This window comes from Cicer arietinum, chromosome 1 (genome assembly GCF_000331145.2).
Source record: "Cicer arietinum cultivar CDC Frontier isolate Library 1 chromosome 1, Cicar.CDCFrontier_v2.0, whole genome shotgun sequence".
NCBI lineage: Eukaryota > Viridiplantae > Streptophyta > Magnoliopsida > Fabales > Fabaceae > Cicer > Cicer arietinum.
The window spans coordinates 6,039,107-6,052,015 of NC_021160.2; the positions used below are offsets into that span (position 1 = coordinate 6,039,107).

General features: G+C 32.6%; 3 protein-coding genes across 4 annotated transcripts in view; 2 read left to right on the top strand and 1 right to left on the bottom strand.

The window, feature by feature from the left end:
• LOC101492244 (transcription initiation factor IIF subunit alpha) overlaps positions 1-1,509 on the bottom strand; it is a 7,629-nt gene extending 6,120 nt beyond the window's left edge. Inside the window, exons 1-3 of the mRNA XM_073369714.1 lie at positions 1,174-1,509; positions 935-1,093; positions 1-131 (exon numbers count right to left, since the gene is read on the bottom strand). The exon at positions 1-131 is cut by the window's left edge and continues 1 nt beyond it. Of these exons, the coding sequence (XP_073225815.1) occupies positions 1-131; positions 935-1,093; positions 1,174-1,344 (461 nt within the window). The 5' untranslated portion in view covers positions 1,345-1,509. The remainder of the gene's footprint in view (positions 132-934; positions 1,094-1,173) is intronic.
• A 4,450-nt stretch (positions 1,510-5,959) lies between these two features.
• Positions 5,960-11,066, top strand: LOC101492789 (fumarylacetoacetase). Of its 2 annotated transcripts, none has more exons than XM_073369722.1 (14): positions 5,960-6,281; positions 6,601-6,679; positions 6,794-6,923; positions 7,016-7,140; positions 7,225-7,299; positions 7,671-7,746; positions 7,940-8,039; positions 8,117-8,176; positions 8,368-8,438; positions 8,551-8,613; positions 8,767-8,831; positions 8,928-9,024; positions 9,113-9,232; positions 10,789-11,066. In XM_073369722.1, exons 2-14 carry the CDS (start codon positions 6,639-6,641, stop codon positions 10,849-10,851), a joined length of 1,086 nt encoding a protein of 361 aa, XP_073225823.1. In that variant the 5' UTR covers positions 5,960-6,281; positions 6,601-6,638; the 3' UTR covers positions 10,852-11,066. The 2 variants fall into 2 exon arrangements, with proteins under 2 accessions (XP_073225823.1, XP_004486216.1); XM_004486159.4 differs by having other exon boundaries at positions 5,965-6,281; positions 6,865-6,923.
• A 1,244-nt stretch (positions 11,067-12,310) lies between these two features.
• Positions 12,311-12,907, top strand: LOC140920610 (BAG family molecular chaperone regulator 5, mitochondrial; the record flags this gene model as incomplete). Its single annotated transcript, XM_073369367.1, has 1 exon — positions 12,311-12,907. A coding segment is annotated over exon 1 (483 nt), but the record flags the coding sequence as incomplete, so codon positions are not given.
• Positions 12,908-12,909: the final 2 nt, after the last annotated feature.

The window sequence follows — 12,909 nt, forward strand, 5'->3', positions numbered from 1 at the left end:
ATGGCAACAAACTCCTTCTTTTCCTTCATTAACAGGTAATATGTAGCTGATTGTGAACCTTCAAGATGACCCTGATACTGGGACTGACCTGTTTCGTCCTCCAAGAGCCAAGGCCTGTTCTTGAACTTCTCCTATGTAATGCAACATGAAATCACACATGAACAAAAAGATTAAAAAAAAGTTTGACCTATTACAGCTCACAGACAATTATTCGCAGTCTTCATGACAAACACATAATAACATAACCATCCTTTTGCAATTCATCGCACCATTAATAAAATACAATTTGCTTATCCACATTGCACCTTGTGGCACCGTTGCCATTCTTATATATATATATATATAGGAAATAAGAAACCCTCGTACAAGTCTTGCAGAGCAAAGGTCCAATTACAAACATACTAGTTAGCTTTGTAGCGAAGATATGTCCCGGTATCCGACACGTGTTAGTGTCCGACAAAGACATTGTACCATTAGTAAACACAATTTGCTTATCCACGTTGCACCTTGTGGCACCGTTGTCATTTTTATATTATATATATATAGGAAATAAGAAACCCTCGTACAAGTCTTGCTGAGCAAAGGTCCAATTACCAACATACTAGTAGGCTTTATAGCACTGACACTTCTGAAAGACGTGTCCTGGTATCCGACACGTGTTAGTTTTCGACTCACACATTGATTACATTCAATTAATTCATTTTCCCATATTACTATCGATGACATTATCGGTGTGATGCCGCATCCGGTGTTCATGTCAATATCCGTGCTTCATAGCTAGTTAGCATAATAAATAAAAAAACGCACCAAGTATTAAAGGTTTACAACTTCTAAGAGAGCATTTTTTTAATCAAAACGTGATATCTTCATCAGTCCTTGAAGATATAATGAAAAAAAAGCCACAAAGCTATAATCCAATAAAAAAATTCAATACCCGCAAAGCATCAGTAACTTCTCGACGCTGCAATCCATCCTTCTGCAGACACCATTTATTTTCAGCACTTTTCTTCTTTGAAAAATCAGGCAACCCAGTCATAAACCTTCCAATAAAGTAGTTTTTATCGTTGGCAGAACTTGCACGAACATTATATTCCTATCACCACAAAAATACATCACGAAATTGCACGTTGCCGAAACGAAATGAAAAAAAAAAATCAATGAACGGGATCATACTCGAATCAAGCGAGTTAGGGTGGCTCCACAATCATAGCACTTAGCGCGGTTTTCAGCCATGGTTTTGCCACAGGTTAAGCAGAGAGTCATGTGTTTGCAATTGCTTCCGTAGAGATCGGTGGTTGATCTGCATCCGCTACAACACGATTTCAATTGTAGGTCCATCGTCATTCTTTTTGTACCTCCTCAACACCAGATAATTAAATTAACCGATTCAGATAATTTTCTAGGGTTTCATAATTGGGATTTCAGTTCGTGGTTTTGGGGTTCGTTGCTCAGCTTCTGAGGGCATAACTCTAACATCTATCGACTCCTTTGTTCCTTTTTAATCCTTTGTTTGACAAGTTGTTATATAATCTTTGTTCTTTTTTTTTTTTTGGTCAATATCTTTCTTACTTTAAATTTACGCATTTAATTTTTATATACACAAAATTATCTACGCGTGAGTCTGATTTGGGTCAGTTAAATTTAACATATCCATGCAGTGTGAGTCTGATTTGGGTCAGTTAAATTCTTTTTATGTGTTTTGGGTCAATTTTTAAAAATTTTATATCTCTATTTTTTTTAATTCTTAATTACGTTTCTTCATTTAAAAATAACTATATGATATAGTCAACATTTTTTTAATGATTTACCATAGTATGGTGTGATTGAACTTTTAAAAAAAAAAAAATTTAATGATTTTGTTTTTTCTTTCTATATTTCATTTCTCTTAATCACTTTTAATCCCACAATCTTCTTTTAAGAAAAAAACAGCCCTTCAGTCTCCATAATTTATCTATTAATCCTTCCATTAACATTTCAAATCTACTTTTTCATAAATTTTGGAGTGTTGTTAATGTTTTTTATCTCATAGTTTAAAAAAAAGAAAAGGAAACAATAGAAGTGAGAGAGAGAATAAGACTAAGAAAGATGATGACACTTGAAAGAGATCATACAAGATGAACACATGTGATTTTAAAGACAGAAAAAGTGGTGACTATCAAATTTGATGGTTTGTCGTTCTAAGTTCATTTCAATACCAACTCACAAATATATCATTCAAAATAAGATGTAAGTTAAAGAGTGTCAAAAATAGTAACAAAAAAGAAAGTAAAAATACACATAAGACAAAAATAGGAGTGTCACAATCAATATTATTTGCAGAAGATAATCACAAGAATATTTGGTTTTTTTGTTAAGATCAAAAGGTTTGTTCAATCAAAAACAAAAAAGATACAAAGCTTATGCAAATATACAAAGTGGAATTTTTTAACAAAATTCACTCAACTTCTTATTTTAGACTTGAATTAAACATAAGAGAAGGGAGAAATCAAATTGTTGATTGTTTACAAAGAAAGAAAAAAAAAATACATTAAACTTGTGTTACTCCTTATTTAAAGTGTAACTTATTCTTGAATGCTCTTGTCTCTTCTGTATGAAATAGATGGTTAGAAATCAAGGAAATTCAATCAACTCTTAAAGTATCAAAGGTTGATGGCTTCTATACTAAATTTTTTTTATCTTGTAACCCTTTTAAAATCTCGTCTTAGTCTTGTTAAGTTTTAGTCTTGTTAAAGTATGCTTCTACTCACACTTTTAAATCAACAAAAACACATCAAAACAAAACATATGTATTGCACTAATAAATAGGAACGAGCAACATTTCATACGCCCAACCCTCCTTTTTTATTCTAATGCACATCCCAATACCAACTCGATTATGTTATGAAAACGAAGCATAAATATTGCACTTTTATAGCTGTGGGCAACTAATTTACGCTAAGAAGTTTGAGTTACCAATTCTTTACAAATTGACTGATTATTACGGAAAAAAAAACACGTGATTTCCTCCAATTATCTAGCATAATTTTACCCCTGATCACAGTTTGAGACATCAAACTGTGACATTATAAAAACAAAGCATAAATATTGCACTTTTATAGCCGTGGACAACTGATTTACACCAAGAAGTTTGAGTTACCACTTCCTTACAAATTGACTGATTATTACGGAAAAAAACACGCGATTTCTTCCGATTATCTAGCATAATTTTACTCCTGATCATAGTTTGAGACATCATCTCACTTAAATGCTATCAAACTTGCTTATTTCTAAATCACTGTATGCTGCAAAACTGCAGCAATGTAGTTGAGTATGTATGGCATGTTTGCAGAAAAGTAATAACATCTAACATACTTACCTCAGTCTAACTTTGTCTATTATGCAAACACATAAAAAAATGTGCAAATAATCTTGTGCTCATATTACAAAGTTCACAATTAGTGGCACAATCCACACTTCTTTCTCTCAAACAAGTTCGACTTGGTAAACAATTATGGGCAAGTCTCCACAACATATTACTAACTTTGTGAAGGACTTTTAATTTCCATAATAAACTCCAATTACCCTATCAAAGTATGCAAGCAAAAATTATATGCATTTTTAACTTATAATATCCCTATTGCTTAGCTTTCGAAATTCAATTGTCCTCCTCCACTTAATTAAATAACGAAACCTTCAAAATAAGCTGGCAGTTTGCACATCGAATAGGTCCATAATAAATTTAACATTCCTATCCTAGCCTTTGCATTTAGATGCATTAAGTGAGAGTTGTAGATATGAGGAAGGACTAATGTGAACATCATAAGAAATCCAATTTTCATTCCGCACGGGTATAGAAGCATCTTATCCAATGCTTCATTGGTTACCTTCATGAAGCAAAACTTGAGCACTCCATATGCTACTTCAGATTGAGCTAAGATTGTGACCAAACTTGACACTTAAAAAATCACTAATTGGAAAATATTTAGTTTTGTATAAACAAGTGATAACTTTCTCCAGATTGGACACATCTTTTCAACTTTGCTTTCCTAATATTATCAAGTAAACACATCAAGACCTCTGAAACTCATCCCACCCCATATTGCTTCCTCAAATGTAGTTTATCCCAAGCAAGTCAATGTATACTTCATGCGGAAGACAAATTGACTTTTTAATAAATGGAGAAAAAGTTAAGCGACAAAAATATAAATAAATTATATTAAATTTAATTAAATTGATTACATAATTACTATATTGGATTTGAATCAATCACATTTGGCCCAAACAACTATTGTTGACTCAAAATATTTTTCGGTGGAAACCTAGTCACTCATTTCTTTTTAATCTTTTAGAGAGATTGTTTATGATTATTTTTTGGTCTGGAATAAGCTTTTTGAGATAAGTGATTTGTGTAACATTGAGTTGTTTGCTGTCTTGATACATCGTTGTATGTATTTCCTGTGTCGGATGCGGTGCTCTCAAAAACAAATTTAGTTGATGTCATTATTAACACCATCTTTACTCATCAAAAGACTACTAGACTTATGGTTAATTTGGGAAAATCCAATCCCACGTACAATAGTTGAGTTTGAAGTTGAAAAAAAATGTGCAATTACAACAAAATAGACATAAATACTCTAAAATCTCAACCTAAAACTATATTATAGCTTATTTGTTTTTGCCATATGTGAAAATTTTGAATGATTGAATTATAAGATGTACACTAAATATTTTTCCATAGATTTCCTCAAGTTCCACGGAAGGTAATCATGTTCAAGGCACGTCAGACACTAAATGTAGGTAATCTCTCTCAATAATGATTCAAATTTGAGGTCATCACGTTGTAAGAGTGTAGTACATTCTGCTAGACTCAATCCCCGTTGGTGATGTCTTATTTTAGGGGAAATTGCATTTATTTTTTCCGTTGTCTCTTTAAACGACACCCACACTATCTATGGTTTTCAAAATACACTCAGATCTCTACCGTCGTTAAAAAAATTACGTATAGGATTTTTTCCTCTACACTTACATCTTTATCTATCATTTATCAAAAATACATTCGAATACACATTTCGACTGTGTCACTAAGAACATAATCATACATTTCAAATACTAAATATCTGATCATACCTTTATAAATTAAAACAAAAACTTTAGTCATGTCATATAATAAATGCCAAGAATAGATGTAAGTATGACGTATAAAAAATTTGATGTACTTATTTTAATTAATATAAGATAGAAGAGTGTTTTTTAAAACTAGAGGAATAATCAATATAATTTTGCACTTATTTTATTATTAATGAGATATATTACTCTTTTGAGACACGAGTTATATGCGAAAGTATAGAAGGCTAGCGTATCACTTATTAGAATGGTAGGTGGCTGGGCGCTCTGCGTATATCTTCACCCTCCCTCCACCAACCACACCAGCAGTCCCAACACTGTAAATTCAAATTAATGCTCTAAATAAAAATAAAAATAAAAAGAGAAAAATAAATCAAACCACGTTTTTGAATAAACAATAATTTAAAAATATATCTCTTCAAAAAATTTAAAAATATATTTAAATAGATATTTTTTCTAAAATTTCAATTATTAAGACAAATAAAATTTGATTCGGTAAAAATATACGTAAAATATTACTAAAATAGTTTTAGTCAAATTCAATTCTCTCAAACAATTTATTTTTATTTAAATTTATTGATCAACAAACTCAATTAGTCAATATATTTATAAATAAGTTATACCAAACCCACTAATTAAATAATTTTGTGTTCATAATAATACTAGTACATTGAAACAACATTTTGGACACGAATCTCTTTATATATAGCCATGAATCACAAGTTCAAATTATAATTTTAACATCTTTTAAGTGATACGTGGTGAATTTGAATTTAAAAAAAAACCGTAAAAATCAATAAAATATCAAATTAGATAGCCTTGTTTTTATTTAAAAAAAGAGTTTCCATTTCCTAGTATTGCTCTATTAGATTCATTATATACACTACACTTTCTCCTTCAAATTCCACTGTCTCTTTCTCTGTGCTATCCTTGACTTCACCACAACACACATCATCATCGTCTCCACAATGACGACTCTTCTTCAATCTTTCATCCAAGTCCACCCAGATTCCCACTTTCCCATACAGAATCTCCCATACGGAGTCTTCAAACCCCAACCCACTTCTTCTCCTCGTCCCGGTGTCGCCATCGGTGACTTCGTTCTCGACCTATCTGAGATCGCTTTTGCTGGACTTTTCAATGGCCCTCTTCTCAATAACTCCGATTGCTTCCACCAGGTTCATTAAATCAACTACCCCCACTTGCTTTAATCTTCTTCTTTCCATTTTTGCTGCTCCAAAATCCTTACTTTTTACTGTTTTTCACTTATTCAACCGATTAACCAATATGGGCTACTCTTCTTTTTTATTGCCTAAGATATCGTTATTTATTTATTTTTTTTTTGCTTTTCACACTCTTTTTGTTTTCACTTAGAATCCGGAAGGAAGTGAAAAATGAACCTTATTTTTAGGATGAACGCTTTCTACTATTAATTTGCATTTTTTTTTAATATATAGTCTTATGATGTTGTATTTATTATCTTTTTAATTTGAACAGCCTAATCTAAATAAGTTTGTATCACTCGGAAGACCAGCATGGAAAGAAGCTCGTGCCACTCTTCAAAAGCTATTATCATGTATACAATACAACTTTACTTTGTTCTGTTTATTTCTTTAATTCTTCAACTTTTTTTATTTTAATTTGTTTTTATACCACACAAAGTTATTATGATTATGACTTGTTCTTGCAGGTTCAATATTTCAATTGTGTATGAGTTGCAATTACTTTTTATGTCAATTGAATTGCTATTTTTGAATGCAGCAACTGAGCCAATCTTGAGGGACAATGAAGTTCTGAGGCAGAAATCACTTGTGCCTTTGGTATTACACATTGTAGTTATTATAGTTTTATATTTACAAATTGTTGTGTGGTGTTTGTCTCTAGTTAAGAATTATGATGTGTACATTTTCAGAGCCAAGTAGAATTGCTTCTCCCTGTTGTAGTTGGGGACTATACAGACTTCTTTTCGTCTCTGCATCACACTAAAAATTGTGGACTCATATTTCGCGGGCCACAGACTCCTGTTCTAGATAATTGGTGTGTTGATTTTTATGGCTTTTCAAATCAACCAAGACATTATTTTTGGTGACTGACAAAAAATGAGTAAAACTTGTTTCATAGGTATCATCTGCCTGTTGCATATCATGGACGGGCATCTTCTGTTGTTATTTCGGGAACTGATATTATTCGACCAAGGTAAGAAGTTTTGTTACTAATTGAAATATTTTCTAGTAATAAGCTCATATGTGTGCTCAGTGGGATTTCTAGTAACGAGTTCATGTGTGTGCTAAGTTTTTTTCTGTTTTTTTGTAGGTTTACTATTTATGAACTTGTTAAGATATATTCTGTTGATGTTTTGTTTCTTAAAGTAGGAAGTTTTTGTAATGCATGCATGCCTTTAACATAAGTAGTGGATTATGAAAGGGATATGAATTTACATATCAGTTTTCATGTGTTCAATATTAATGAAATTAAAATTCCTTTGCTTCTTTTGTATACATGATAATTTAATTGCTTTGTATGCTATGCCATAAATCATAATATTTTGCTACTTTGGGCTTGTTCAGAGGCCAAGCTCATCCCGCCGGAAGTTCTTCACCCTACTTCGGCCCTTCTTTAAAGCTTGACTTTGAGTTGGAAATGGTATGCTTTTTGTCTACTTTCTTAGGCCATATTGCCCACCAAAATGCATATGTAATGTTTTATTTAAAGTATGAACATCAAGGTTATTTATTCTTTCATTTACTTTGTTTTTAGTTGTTCTAAATGAGTTATTATAGTACTATACTGTTTTTCATTTGTTTTATTATGAATTAAAATCTCAATTTCCTTATAGGCTACTATTGTTGGACCTGGAAATGAACTGGGAAAACCTGTGGATATTAACGATGCTGAAGATCACATCTTTGGACTTGTTCTACTGAATGACTGGAGTGGTAATTGTCTGATTCAATATCTGTTTTTGATGTTGTTGCGCCCTATAATTGATGCTTCACTGAATTGTATTTTGCAGCTCGAGATATTCAGGCTTGGGAGTATATTCCTCTTGGTCCTTTTCTTGGAAAAAACTTTGGTAAGATGTTTCAATTAATTACTTCAAATGTTTAAGTCCTAATTGAAAAAATCTGAGCATTTGAACTCTTGCAATATACTTGACATAGATGATTGCATGCACTACTTCTAGATGGATGGAAGTACTAATTTCCTTATAGATGCTATTATAGTGTTAATCGTCCTTTATGCTATGTGTCGAAAATTGTATAGCCACAACGATATCGCCTTGGATTGTGACCCTGGATGCATTGGAACCTTTTGCTTGTGAAGCCCCTAAACAGGTAACCAATTTCTTACCTTGGCGATTGACATTTTAGTAACTTTATAATTAGGCTGCTCAGTCTGAAGTTTATAATAAACACGACATGCATTTAATCTATCCGTAAAATGCAGGATCCTCCTCCACTTCCTTACTTGGCCGAAAAAGTATCCAAAAACTATGATCTTTCACTAGAGGTATATTTCAAATAACCTGTTATATGCATGTAGAAAGATAGTTTTTCCTATTCCTTCTTTTATATGTCAGATACAATATTTCTTCACGATCTTTGTCGACAACCAACTTTCAAATTTATTAAGTTAATAATAAAACTTCTTTTTTGCTGCAAGGTTCACATTAAACCTGTTGATCACAAAGATTCGACCGTTGTGACACGGAGTAACCTCAAACACTTGTAAGGAATTTAGCTTCAAATAATATTGAAGGTAGTGGCTATGACAACGTTGATATAATACATGTATCGACTTATCTTAGCTCTCTTACTCTGTAGATATTGGACATTGACTCAACAACTTGCTCACCACACAATCAATGGTTGCAACCTGAGGCCAGGCGATCTCCTTGGAACCGGGACAATTAGTGGCCCTGTAAGATTCAATATTTTATGCTGCCTAACTTCCTAATCAACTGGTTGACAAATTTCAGTTACATTATAATGCATGTTTTTCACTGTAGGAGCCAGAGTCGCGTGGATGCTTGTTAGAGTTAACCTGGAACGGACAAAATTCGCTGAATGGTTTAGATAGAAAATTTCTTGAAGATGGAGATGAAGTCGTCTTAACTGGATTTTGCAAGGTTATAATCAATTAACATCTTCAATGCCTTTTTTTTCTTTCAAATTTTGATGAGAAATTTTAGTTCTTCGTTTTTTTTTGTTTTTGTTTTTGTTTTTTTGTTTTTGTTTTTTTTTTTTTTTTTTTTTTTTTTGTTATGAAGTTTAACATGTTCAAATTAAATGGGTTCCAGACCTAAAACTAGTATATGGAATGAAAACTAGAATGGGACTATAACAAAATCACTGATCATTTATATGGGTTTTCTTTCCCTTTTTAGACTATGGTTGGGTCTTTTGACTCTTGCCTACCTTTAAATTAGAACTTGTCAAGTACCTGGCAATCGCACAGGTCACTTTCGTTTTTACGCATGTTCAAAATAGACCTGTATTTAAATTTAAATTTTGTTAGAATAAAAAATAGCTATAAACATAAGAGGAGTGCTAGCAACACACTCTCAAAACAAACATATTTCATCACACTCTCTTCGATTGGTCCAAATTCACATGGATCCTACCAAATTGTGTAGGTTCCATTTAAATTTGTTGGAACCCATATGAATTTAAACCAATAAAAGAGTGTGTTGAAAAGTATGTTAAATAGTTTGTTTGTGACATTATTCATAAACATAATAGCTGTAGGGACTGGATTTTTAACATAAATTTAGAGTTGTGTTGTTGAGGTTTTAATAAAAAAAATAGTAATGAAGTTTAACATGTTCAAATTAAATGGGTTCCAGACCTAAAACTAGTATATGGAATGAAAACTAGAATGGGACTATAACAAAATCACTGATCATTTATATGGGTTTTCTTTCCCTTTTTAGACTATGGTTGGGTCTTTTGACTCTTGCCTACCTTTAAATTAGAACTTGTCAAGTACCTGGCAATCGCACAGGTCACTTTCGTTTTTACGCATGTTCAAAATAGACCTGTATTTAAATTTAAATTTTGTTAGAATAAAAAATAGCTATAAACATAAGAGGAGTGCTAGCAACACACTCTCAAAACAAACATATTTCATCACACTCTCTTCGATTGGTCCAAATTCACATGGATCCTACCAAATTGTGTAGGTTCCATTTAAATTTGTTGGAACCCATATGAATTTAAACCAATAAAAGAGTGTGTTGAAAAGTATGTTAAATAGTTTGTTTGTGACATTATTCATAAACATAATAGCTGTAGGGACTGGATTTTTAACATAAATTTAGAGTTGTGTTGTTGAGGTTTTAATAAAAAAAATAGTAGCACTTTTCAAAATTGAAATATCAATGAGGATGTATTTCAACTTGTTAAGAATCAAGAGAAAGACACTGTCATGACTCTATCGCATAGGTCACATTGTTTTTTCCGAATGATCTATGTATCTAATTAATATACTTGAGGCATGTTAGTCACTTATCCTCATGATCATAAAAGTATTCTACATAACAAATCTATCATGGGGCATTTCTTGAGCTTGTTTACTTTTCTTATAATGAAAGTCTTGTATAGATAAAGATGTCATTTTTATGAGTTGTTGAACTTGAAGAACTTTTATATGAAAAAGGTCTAAAAATCTTGCTATACTATGCAGGGAAATGGTTACACTGTTGGGTTTGGCACCTGCTCAGGCAAGATTGCTCCACCAGCTCCTTGAGGGCAGTATTTTTCCAGTGGTGGTGTGGTTGTTGAAGCTGTAGAATCAGGAAGCACTTCTCCTTTATTATACATGCAAATTATTAAGTGCTTTTCTGCTCGGAATGAGACTTGAATAAAACTGGCTTTTATGAGGATTGTTATGTTCTTTTATGGCCTATTAAGCATGGATAATAAATTGAGATCTAATAATGACTTTAACGTTCTCTCAGGAAATGTTTCTCAAGATTAGTTATTTTGTTGTTAAATACTACCCAAGTTCTTGGAAAATTGTTATGCACTCACTTCTGCACTGGGTCAACCACAAAAGGGATATTTGCCCCTTTTTTAAACACTCACCTTTGGTTAAATAGTGAAACTAGTTTAAATAAATTTTATCCATAGAAGAGAGTTAATTTGAAAAATTGTTTCGCTAGCACACGTTAATATCAATAATCATGAATTCGTATTCATAGAGAAAAAAAACAGCTGTGTACATGCTAACTTACAGGTTGATTTGGATTCAGTGACTTGTTAATCAGTTACTTTCTCTCCTCCAAGGCAACCAATTCAAAATGGGAAAAGTGAGACGTTAAGATAACATCATGTGTAGTTTAAATAATCAGCTAGTGTGATGAGTAATAATTACATAATGCACCCAAAAAAGTAAAGTAGTAGTACCATAAAAAGAAAAGGTGAGAAACCATAAAGGAAAAACATGTTTATTATATTATTCATTAAGCTTATCCTTATCTTAAAATATAAATTGGAGCAAACTCAATCCGATCAACGTCAAAACTAGTTACTAAGAGGTGAGAGTTGCCCATAATTTAGAACTACTATTTAGAGTATATCATGCCGTTGTCTTCGTTCCAACGTGGGACATCCAAATCAAGATGGCAGACATATTTCATAGAGTTTGAAAAAGGACTTCAATATGATATTCCAACTTGGTTGTTATCTACCTTTGCATAAGGAAACTATGGCCAAAAAAATTGAGGGTCAACATTGTAGTTTTTTCAAATTCATTGTCATTCTAACATGTTTGATGACTTCACTTTTCTGCATCCCAGTGCCATTCCATTGCGAAAACATAGAAGCTTTAATATGTAGCTGTCTCCTTAACGTGAATTTCTATTGCAATTTTAAAAAACGCACCACAAATTCAAATACTTGCTTAGGCAAAATGGAAAATTAAGTCTTATCCCACATGAAAAAAATAATTTTAATATTTTTATTTATTTATTTATCTATCTCTTATATGAGTTTTTATTTTATTTTAATTATATGGTTCTCAAAAGAAAGATAATAAAATTATTTTAATTAAGAGTTCGATCAGAAGATAACGACAATTTTGACTAAGAATTAATTTAACAAGAATTCGAATTCGGTGTCTTTTTTACTTTATTTTGTAGAGAACTATTTTTACTTTTCTCTATCTTTTTAGTTACATTATATCTACCGCCAACACCATTCAAGGAAAAAATCCCAAAAAGTCAAAACCAACCAAACAAAAGCCTTTTTCCTCCAAATTCCACAGTCTCTTAGAACCGAAGTTTCATCTGCCACTCTCTGCAATATCTGACTCCCATGAAATGAAAAAATCCTCTTCAAATTCCCACACCTACCACAATGACCAAACTACCCCTCCCCATCACACCAATTCCACTCAACTCCCTCCCCAATCCCAATCCAAATCCAACGCTGCTCTCACAATCCAATCCACTTACCGCGCCCACAGAATTCGCACCCTCTACCGCAAAATCTCTACCGTCGATTTCGAAGCCGATCAACTACAGCGCTTGATCCAGCTACAAGACACAGTAGACGCAGTCCGAACCAACCATCTCGAAAAGCTGAGAATGAACGAAGCACTCATGAACCTCCTTCTGAAACTCGATTCAGTTCCTGGGATTGATCCAACGGTGAGAGAAGCCAGAAGGAAAGTCACACGTCGGATCGTGGGACTGCAGGAGATACTTGACTCTGTTTCGGAAGCGAAAGTTGATGAATGTGATTTGTGGTCGTTCAACAATTGGGACCAAGTTATTGCACAAATGGAAGAAACTGTTTGTAGGGA